Source organism: Lynx rufus, unplaced genomic scaffold, assembly GCF_022079265.1.
Source record: "Lynx rufus isolate CCGP_SWC_20201006 ecotype Redwood Valley unplaced genomic scaffold, mLynRuf1.p SCAF_7, whole genome shotgun sequence".
Taxonomy (NCBI): domain Eukaryota; kingdom Metazoa; phylum Chordata; class Mammalia; order Carnivora; family Felidae; genus Lynx; species Lynx rufus.
Genome location: NW_025814889.1, coordinates 17,227,579 through 17,238,752, shown reverse-complemented (window position 1 = coordinate 17,238,752; position 11,174 = coordinate 17,227,579). Strand labels below are relative to the sequence as shown.

The 11,174-nt window shown below is 39.2% G+C and overlaps 1 protein-coding gene across 1 annotated transcript in view; it reads left to right on the top strand.

Moving 5' to 3' along the window:
• Positions 1 to 3,665: 3,665 nt before the first annotated feature.
• Positions 3,666 to 11,174, top strand: part of NSUN6 (NOP2/Sun RNA methyltransferase 6) — a 61,283-nt gene continuing 53,774 nt past the window's right edge. The window contains exons 1-3 of the mRNA XM_047064997.1: positions 3,666 to 4,188; positions 6,180 to 6,335; positions 8,177 to 8,256. Of these exons, the coding sequence (XP_046920953.1) occupies positions 4,114 to 4,188; positions 6,180 to 6,335; positions 8,177 to 8,256 (311 nt within the window). The 5' untranslated portion in view covers positions 3,666 to 4,113. The remainder of the gene's footprint in view (positions 4,189 to 6,179; positions 6,336 to 8,176; positions 8,257 to 11,174) is intronic.

Genomic DNA, 11,174 nt, shown 5'->3' with positions numbered 1-11,174 from the left:
AGCTGTAGAAAGAGGAATGAAATGTATGACTTGTGAAATCCTCCTAGGGTTATGATTCAAAGATTCTTCGGGGCGCCTGGGTGGCTCAGTGGGCTAAGCGGCCGACTTTGGCTCAGGTCGTGATCTCGCGGTCCGTGAGTTCGAGCTCCGCGTGGGGCTCTGTGCTGACAGCTCAGAGCCTGGAGCCTGTTTCAGATTCTGTGTCTCCCTCTCTCTCTGACCCTCCCCCGTTCATGCTCTGTCTCTCTCTGTCTCAAAAACAAATAAACGTTAAAAAAAATTTAAAAACAAAAAACACAAAGATTCTTGAAGACTTTTATATGGGATGATGTACTCCAACTTTCTCATATTAAAGACAAGTTATAACGTCCCATGTAGAGGAAAAGGTATGTACTGAGCCTATGTAAATTAGTTTATCTGTCAGGATCATGAATTGGCTCCGATATAAATGATTTTGTGTTTGTGTAAACAGGCTTAAAGGGATATTTCTAATCATAGTTTCATTATTCATAAAAAACCTTTAGATACTGTAACTTAGCCTCTCAAATTGTTACACATATATGTATAAACTACATTCCACTATTTTCTGGCTTTTGGATCTCCAATTAACAGTTTCTGAAATAAAGCAGTTTTGTTTTTTGCAGAGCTTCGAAGGAAAAAAATTACTTATTTCTTAAAATATTTTTATGATGGTGTAATGATACTTTAGAAAGTAAATTTGAAGTGTTTTTTCACTTTTAATTCAGTGGTGGAATGAATATATTTGAGCAAGGCTGTTGATATTTCTATTGGTGCTATTCTTTCAAAATGTTTGAAACTTTTTTTTTAGAGTAATATCTACACCCAAAGTGGGGCTCGAACTCACAACCCCCAAATCAAGAGCTGCCTGCTCAGTCAACTGAGCCAGCCAGGTGCTCCAAAATGTCTGAAACTTTTATGTTCAAGAACTGTTCTAATTTTTATCATCTTCTCTACAATTTACCTGACAACAGGACTGCTGAAATATTTTTAAAATATTTTTTCACATTAGAAAGTGTTATTTGCCGATTTAGGAATTTGAAATTTTTATTAACCGTAAGAAAAGAAAACCACTCACAACTGAAAAGCGAATATAATTGATTAACAAAAATAGAGTTCCGCATTATCTAAACAGAACTCTGCTGGCATACCAGTATTATCTTTTACAAAAGATACAATTTAGTTCATATTGTATATTTGTATTATATATATTATAGTAGGAATACTTGTCAATAATTTAATCAAACTAAAGAGTTTTGAATAATACACTTTTTAAATATACTTTGAATACACTTTAAAAAAAAATTTTTTTAACGTTTTATTTATTTTTGAGACAGGGAGAGACAGAGCACGAACAGGGGAGGGTCAGAGAGAGGGAGACACAGAATCTGAAACAGGCTCCTGGCTCTGTGCTGTCAGCACAGAGCCCCATGCAGGGCTCGAACCCACGGACTGCGAGATCATGACCTGAGCTGAAGTCGGCCGCTTAACCTACTGAGCCACCCAGGCGCCCCTGAACACACTTTTTAAACTTAAAAAACACCTTTGCTAATTTTTTTCTGAAAACATTCCTTTAAAAACTTTTAAAAACTAATTTCAGCGTAGCCTTAATCCAAAGAAGGTATCACTGTTCTATGAAATGTTACTATTTGAATATATTTTGAATTCATGAAAGAAAAAAAAATCATGAAAAAGGAACGTGATAATACTGTCATTAGGATTATAACTTAGTTTCTGAAGTGTTAGTTGGAAATAACTTCTTTTAATTAAAACCCAATGCCAGTAATATTTCTCTCCAGTTCACTAAATTTTAAGAAAAAGATAAAAGTACTGTACATAAAGCAAAACAAATTAAAATTTCAGGAAAAAATGAAACATTGAACTACTAGGGAATTAAAAACAACAACCTGTAACTACTGTTCCTCACAAGGAACTAATTATCCAAATTTAGATAGTACTTAGAAGAGTTGGCTACAGCAGGAACTGAATTCAATTTATTACTGTTAACTAAGATAAACTGCATGCATGGCTCGAACGAAGAGTTCAGGACAGCATGTTCTGCCAACTAGGAATGAAACTTTTCAAAAACAAACAACTCTCCTACACTATTAAGATTATGTCCACTTTGACTTTAGCCTCCAGATGAGTTGATAGATTTCCTGCCTTTCTAGGCTTTTTTTCCTAATCCCCTCATACCTTCTTCATGAAATTGAATATTTTGGAATATGCTTGGTTTTTGGTAAGGTTAAGCTTTGGAGCACTACAAACTAAGATTTAAGATTATAAGATTGTACCTAAGATTTTTTTGCTCCTCCACATGGGCAGCTATATTATCCCATGGAGCAAATACAACCTAAATGACCCGTATATGGGTATATTCCTTCCTTTGCTTAGACAATATGTTTGCACTATGCCAACTTCAGATTTGGTATGTGTTTGGCTTGGACCCAAGTTTAGAACACTAAGAGGCATCTTCATCAACCTGTCACTACAATAGTGTCTAGACAAGGATAGTCTAAAAGTCCTCAGCACTGTTTATATGTGCTTCACTAGTAAACTAGTTTCCAGCAAATACATGCTTTAACAGTTTTCATTCTCTAGTTCACATAGATGCCTATCCATTCATCTAGTCATTCAACATTTAAGTGCCTATTACATGTTTTGGCAGTGGGTATGCAGTGCAGTGAGATGAAGTCTCTACCCTCGCGGAGTTTACAATCTAGTCCAACTCGTTCCTTCCTCTCCCTTATCTCCTAAATACAGATTCCAACCATTATTGGTGCTAGGGTTGTAATGTTCAGGCTGCAAAAATTCCTTTGGAAATGCCCGATCTAGACATGTTTTCTAATAACTTTTAGATGATTTAGCCACGGAAAAATCCCATGAACTTACTGAAGTATACCATGGTGAAAAGAGTTGGTATTCGTTTTAGATGACAGGTGGCTGTGGTCTTTATCCTGACTTTCTAAGGAGACAATTATTTTTAGCTACCTATTCAATCATAAAATGTCTGACTTTCATTAGGTACCTCCTTTTGAATCCTTTCCTTCATCTGTAACACATAAATTATGTCAAGGTTTTCAGAGCCTTCAAGTATAAATCAACTATGATACAGGTAACTGCTAGCCTCACTCAACTAACTAAATGCTAGGTGTAGGTTTTTAAGTTTTAACGGATCATTCATGGACATGAACCCACCAGTAACCCAGCTTCTGAAAATTTGAATAACGTGGTTCATTCATCGCTGAAGTCAGACTAGTATGCGTTTCTGAAATCAAAGAGTGACTTACAGGTTCAAATAAACTGCCTTTCTCTTTTCTTTGCAGGTCACCCAGCAGGTAACTAATTGGCCCTCTCAACTTATTCAGGCCAGCAAAGCCTTCGACTTAACCCACACCATTTCCTCCTCTGCCCTGACACCCGCCGCAGGCGCAGGACCCAGGTGCTCCCCCCGGGATGCCGCCCCTCCCTGCGCCAACCGCCCGCACGTGGACGCGCCACCCACCGCGCTGGGAAACTCCGGAGACGTGACGTAGCGGCAACTTGCGGCTGCGGATTGGGGGACCGGGGAGGGTGGGCCGCGTCGCCGGAAGTGACGCAGGCCGGAAGCGGCTTTCGGCAGAGGATTTGGGGGGCGCGGTTTTGGAAATTAGGTTCAGAGGGCTGAACGTGCTAGAGCAGGTGCGGGTTGCTTTTCCAGGCCTGTTCGCAACGGTCTCGCCCGTCAGGGTTTTTGTTTGTTTGTTTTTTGTCTCCCCGTCCCCCCCCCCTTTAGTTTTCTTGTGGTGTTTTTGCAACGTGGGTGACGTGGCCTCACAGTGATTTCCGTGAGCGTCCCTAAAGGAGGACCAAGGACGGGTGTGGTGGAGGCGAGGAAGCTGCTCTGAACTGGCGACGCTTGAGAAAGCGTGGATGTACCTCCGCAAAAGCCGAATATAACTTGGAAAGAGCGGCGCGATTTTCCTGGCCATCTGGCGGTCCCGGCGCGTGTGGGTGGTTACTCACTTGACAACACGCTGCTCACTGTTCACTCGGAAAGAGAAAAATCACCGTTTTCCAGCATTTTTCTTGGAGGAGAACAAAACTGTCGCCAAAATGTCTATTTTCCCTAAAATATCTTTGAGACTTGAGGTTGAAAGGTACCTTAAGGAGGGTTTTATGAATAAGGAGGTAGGTCAAATAAACCTGGTAGATGGTATTTGGAAAAACTCAAATACTTACACACTCTGGAGAAATAGAAAAAAAAAAAGAGGCCTAAAGCGAAACCTCATCTTGACACCGTTGTTTCTGCCTGGTTTTTTTCGAATGTAAAAACGGCCGGTATCTTCCCCGTAGGGATTTAGTGTTTTCGAGATCAGAGGTGAATGAGGTATATACGTTTCCACCTTTAGGAACGTGGAAGAAGGGAGGGGAACAAAGCGGTTAAATGCCCGGCAGTAGGCGTGGCACTGAAGGGGTTGCAAAATGAGCGCAAAACGATTCCTGTTCTCGAGAACTTAAGTCCTGCAGAGAAGTCACAGCTGCACTCTTGGAGTGTGGCAGTCTGTTGAAAGGGATGCTAGAAGTTGTTAATGCCTCAAATGCCACCCGTTGTGCTAGGTGGCTTGCAGACCTTTACATCTTAATATTCGCGCTCTCTCGCTCGCTCTCTCTTTTGGTAGAGATTGCCTCTCCATTTTAACAGGTGAGAGGACGGAGGGTCCAAAGAGGCCAAAGTGACACCGCTATGAAGTAACAGGACTGAAATCTGAAGCCTGAAGAGCTCAGGTACAATGACAAAATCCAGATCTGGAGTCCCAAGTCCTGGGTTTGTGTCTCTGTGCTTTGAACGAATCATTTCAGAGCGCTTAGCCTTAATTTCCTTTTCTGCGAAAACCGGGGATGTTAAAAATACATATCCTTACAAGGTTGCTTTGGAATATTAATCCTGAGAAAGCAGTTGGCGTTGTTGTGGCACACAGCCCTCAACAAATACTCATTCTCTGTGCTTTTCGCAGTGCCTCGCACAGAAGTCCTCAGTGAATACTGTCTTTGGTTGCCAAGCTTGTGCTCTTTACACTTTACGATCCGGCCTCTAGGCAACTTTGTACTTCTAAGTCTTTGCTTTTCTGTTCAAAGTAAAGCCACCTAAATGTTAATCGTGCGAAGATATTGCTGAAGCTGACTTGTTAGATTTGATTTCTGCATTTTATTTCCAAAGATTATTTAAAAAAATTTTTTAACGTTTTATTTTTGAGACAGAGAGAGACAGACCATGAACGGGGGGGAGGGTCAGAGAGAGGGAGACACAGAATCTGAAACAGGCTCCAGGCTCTGAGCTGTCAGCACAGAGCCCGACGCGGGGTTCGAATGCGCGAACCACCAGATCATGACCTGAGCCCAAGTCGGATGCTCAACCGACTGAGCCACCCAGGCGCCCCTCCAAAGATTATTTTACGGGACTAGACAGCATGGAAAGAGAAAAGACATTCTCTAGATTTCAGAGAACTTAAAATATAAGGAGCATATTAAGAGAAATAGAGGCATTCAGAAATTTTTCCCAGCGGGTTTAAAAAAAATAAATATTGCTTTTATGAAAGAAGATCCAAATGTCCGTCTTTGACACCACCTCTGCCTCAAACCCGCTAACTGTAAGTGATTTTACGAAAAGAAAAGCCATTACTTTGTAAAAGTATTGGAGGTAAAGGTCAGTTTTAATACACTAGAGAAAGTACTAATACTATGAGGCTGGTGGGTTAGTAGGCTGGCAAGTGGTTCATGAAGATGCTGTGGGGCAGGGTATATTCAGAGATCACAGAAATGGGAGGCGCCTGGGTGGCTCAGTGGGTTGCGCGTCCGACTTCAGCTCAGGTCATGATCTTGTGGTTCTTGAGTTGGAGCCCCACATCGAGCTCATGTGTCAGTGCACATCCCGCTTCAGATCCTTTGTCCCTCTCTCTCTCTGCCCCTCCCCCACTCATACCCTCTCAAAAATAAACATTAAGAAGAAAAGATGACAAAAATGGGAAAATACATGTCTCGTAAAGCTTCAGTTCATCACAGGGAACTTGGTTGGTTGAGTCTTTCATTAGTTGAACGAATGGGTGTTCATGTTCTTAAAATTTTTAGTTCATTTGTTGAGGGACGTTGAAACATTAACTTGTTATTTTCCTCTTTTTCAGGTTGTATCTGCTCTAGGCAAACAAGAAGCAGAAAGGAGATTTGAAACTCTGTTAAATCACTTGTCACACCCTCCATCATTCACAACTGTCAGAGTAAACACACATCTCGCCTCAGTGCAACATGTGAAAAATCTGTTGTTGGATGAGCTTCGGAAGGTATGTGCAAATTTTCTGTCATTATGTCTATGACATTTCTACAGTCTATGTCATGTTGCTGTTCACTAAAATCCTATGAACATAATGTACTATTCCAATTTTACACCTAAGGAAGTCAAAGATCATGAATGTTCAGTTGTTAAGTGGTAATGTTAGACGTAATGTTAGAACCCAGCACTTGTGATTCAGAATTTATTATAGTGACTGAGTAGGTCACTCAGCTCATCTGGCCTCAGTTGCTTCATCATTAAAATACATATGAAGAGATCCGTTCTAACCCTAAAAGTCTGGTTTTGTAATAAGTTACCTGATTAGTGTGTAAATTAAAAGTAAGATGCAAGCATAATCAAAGGGCTTTTATTTATATATTTATTATAGGCTGTATTATTAGTTTAATGAAGATGTAACATTAAGGAATCTTCAGAAAATTATCACTGATGTTGATTTACTTATTGTTCTTTAATCTCATTAGATTTATGGAATGTTTGTTATATGGTCTGTAAGAACAGTTTTATAAATTTCAAGTTGTGAGAAAATGTGTAAGAACTACCCGCTATGGGATCTGAGTGTATGAGACCCAAACTAGTGTAATAATAAGACTTGTAGAAAAAGTAATCCGATTTTGAATATTGATAGTGATAATTTTATTGAGACTAATGACAGTAAGCAGTTCCTCTAAGCAACTAAATGTAACAAATAACAAAATATAAGCAGTTCCTCTGAACAACTAAAATTAATACTCTTATGCAGTCATGTATATGTTTTCAGGTAGTAGAAAGGAAAGTGTTCTGAGGCCCATCACAACTGTCTATAACTCCTGCAGATCCAGATTATTTTCTTTTCTAGCAAACTATTCCTGGAGTCTACATATTCTAGTATTCCAGTCCAGTGGGCCTATAGCATCCAGTATACTAGTAACTAGTATCTAGGATAAGGCAGACATTGACTATGGATGGGCTTTGAGTCTCTTAAAGGTTAAGAGTAAGGCAGAAGGTTGACCCCTAAGCACTAGATAGGAAATTGATGGTAGAGCAGTACCTACTTCTAGCAGGAAAGGGGTCTCAGACTATTTATTTTCTTTCTCCTTCCATGATCCAAAACTCATGTGTGTCCTAAAGAGATGTCCCATATGGGATTATGGAGGAGTGGGTGCTTTGTCTCCCCAGAGTTCTCTGGGCCCCATATTGGGATTTAATAATTTAAATTTCATCTGGCTGGTGAGGATGTGGCGAAACTGGAACCTTCATACGTTATAGGTGAGAATGTCAAATGGTTTGGCTTTGGAAGACGGTTGGGAAGAGATGCACATAACTGGTTCTCCTGAGACTGTGTGAGTTGGCCTCAGCACCTATACTCCTGGCCCTGCACCCACTTCTAGTCTGAAGACCCAAGTATGATAGAGGATACTGAAAATCCTGAACTTTTGCCAATAAGCATTTCTTTTCCTCACCAAAACTGACATGGCATCCTGTATTGATTGTATATAATAAATAATATTAATCCTAATCTTTAATGTCCTGTTTAGAGTTTTTCATTGAAAGAGTACTACATGCAATTCTATATTGGATATATGTTTTCAAAATAAGTCATTTAAGGTAAATACGGGTTGGCTTTTATAAAACCAAACAGTAAGCAAAATTGAACCTTAGGAAGACATAAAGAAGAAAATATGCAGAAAATATAGTTGTTTTGAAGTCTTTGTTCCATAGTATTATGTGGAATAAAGTGAGAATAGCCTAAACCAAGCTTCATGCTCTGCTAGATAATGACACTGAAAAGCTCTGTAAGTTGAAATTTATCAGTTATATTGATTGCTTCATACTTCTGTTTATTTTTAACAGCAATTTAATGGATTAAGTGTTCCTATTCTTCAACATCCAGACCTTCAGGACGTCTTACTCATTCCTATTATTGGACCTAGGTTTGTAACTTTTCCATTTCCAATTAAATTCTAAAAATTTGTCACAGGTTTTTTCTTACTGTTGGATAACACTGAGTTTCTGTATTATTAGCCACTTTGTATAGATAGACAAGAATTTTGAACACAAGTTCAAAAATGCCAACTTCATACTGTGTCGTGGGAGATGTTACAAAAAAGACTAGGAATGGGCCCAAATACCTTGAAAGTAATGCATTTTATGTCCATTTGGTGCAATGACTGGCTGTTTTTCCTCCTCCTGTTTTTTTTTTTTTTTAATTTGTTTATTTATTTATTTAGAGAGGGAGAAGCAGAATCCCAAGCAGGCTTGGGAGCCTGACAGCCCAGAGCCCGACACGAGGCTTCAACTCACGAACCAGGAGATCATGACCTGAGTTGAAATCAAGAGTAAGGTGTTTAACCGTCTGAGCCACTCAGACACCCCAGTTGTGGATTCTCTTAATACTATAAGTAAACAATTGAAGTGACTTAGAAAGTAGGAGGAAAGGGGCGCCTGGTGGCTCAGTTGGTTAAGTGTATGACTCTTGTTTTTGGCTCACGTCATGACAGTGTGGAGCCTCCTCAGAATTCTGCCTCTCTCTCTCAAAATAAATAAATTGAAAAAAAAAACACAAAAAAACAAAGAGCTTCCACTGCTAATATAAAACTTTTTTTTTTGAGCTACACAAAAATACAAAGCAACATATTTGCTACATTCATAGGTGATATGTTTGTAAAATTTTATTCCTTAATCCACAGTTACATTAAATTATTGTGTATGTTCTGTAGAACAGTGTTCTACTCATTTATGTATTTGGAAGACACGTTTGAAAATTGGGGGAAAAAAGCCTTTTCATATTATAATAGGAATTCATTTCCCCAGAACATTTTAAATCCCTAATTATGGTTTAATTTTTTTGTACCCCTATGAGTTTTATTAAGTAGAAAAATGCTTATTTTGTGAAAGCTTTAAAGTAATTTAGTAAAGCAGTCAATAGTAAGGCAGTGGTTTAGTAAGTTAAGATTTATCTGTGCAGTGAAACATGGCCTTTAATGGGGGAGAATTATATGTATCAATAAGAGAAGAATTCACAATTATCAAAAGGAGGTTGCCATGCATAGGATAATTACAAATTTTTTTTTTTTGTAATTACAAAAACAACTATACATTTATGTATATTTACATTTAGAAGTCTGGAGGCTTTAACGAACCCAACTTTTTTTTTTTTTTTTTTTAATAAAGTTACTTTGTTTAAGTTTATTTGAGAGAGAGAAAGAGAGCAAGCAAGCATGCAGGGGAGAGAAAGAGAGAGAGGGAGGGAGGGAGAGAACCCTGAGCAGGCTCTGTACTTCTCTGCACAGAACCCGATGTGGGGCTTAAACTCACATCCTGGACTATTTTTTTTTTTTCATAAAGTTATTATTTTTTTTAAGTTTATTTAATTTAAGGCGGGGGGTGGGGGAGAGAGCGAGAGCGAGCGAGCGAGCCAGAGAGAACTCCAAGCAGGCTCTGTACTATCAGCACAGAGCCTAACTCAAGGTTTGAACTCACCAACTATGAGATCATGCCCTGAGCTGAAATCGAGAGTCAGATGTTTAACCAACTGAGCCACCCAGGTGCCGTCATATCCAACTATTAATAGAGGTTAATTCTGAGTAGTTAACTCTGATGAGGTTGGATTAGGAGAAAAGTGGTAAGAGGAGATTTTCACTTGTAACATTTCTGTGTTATATTTACTGCAAGTATATTTACTGTAAGAAATACTGTATGTATTTCTTTTGCATTAAAAAGAAGGAGTTTTTGAGTTCCTTATTTTATTTCTTAAGGTGAAATTTGCAGGCGGTGAAATGGAGAGATCTTAATTGTGTGTATCATTGGCTGAGTTTTCCCAAATTTGTATAGCTGTGTGGTTAAGATCCACCTCAATCAAGATAGAAAGATGTCCATAATTGTCCCTAATTCTATATAAAGCTATTTCATTCTTTTTTAATAGCTGCATACTTAAAAAAATTTTTTTATCCTTCTGTTGATGGACATTTCATTATTACCAACAGTAAATATTCTTAAGATGTTTCTTTGTGGACTTGCATAAGCATGTCTACAAGATAAATTGGTACCCCATGGAATCACTGGTTCATTGGTCTGTGCATATTTTAGTTTGAGACCTATTGCCTTCTAAACGTTTTACCAGTCAGGAGCACCTGGGTGGCTCAGTTGGTTAAGTGTCCGACTTCAGCTCAGGTCATGATCTCATCTCATGGTCGGTGAGTTCCAGCCCCGAGTTGAGCTGTGGGCTGACAGCTCAGAACCTGGAACCTACTTGGATTCTGTGTCTCCCTCTCTCTTGCCCCTCCCCGACTTGTGCGCTCATGCGTGCACACTCTCTCGCTCGCTCTTTCACTCTCTCTCTCTCTCTCTCAAAAATCAACATTAAAAAAATAAAAACAATAAGTTTTACCAGTTAATGTTTCTAGCAATATATGAGAGATTCTTAGATCTTAATTCTTTTTCTCTGTTTTAATGTTTCTTTATTTTTGAGAGAGAGAGCAAGAGAGAGACAGAATGTGAGCAGGGGAGGGGCAAAGAGAGGGAAACACAGAATTCAAAGCAGGCTCCAGGCTCCACACTGACAGCCCAATGCAGGGCTTGAACCCACGAACCACGAGATCATGCCCTGAGCCGAAGATGGACACTCAGTCGACTGAGCCACCCAGGTGCCCCTCAGATCTTTTATTCTTGCTAATACTGGCTATGTTAGCTCTTTTAAAATGTGCAGATAATTTAATTATTTTCTGAATTTAACAACCCTTTCATCCTGTTCCTTGTAGTGATCTAGGCTACTCATCAGAACATTTGTGAACTAAAAAACACAAATGATGAGTTACAACAGGAAAGTATTCAAAAGTCATTTAGGAGAATA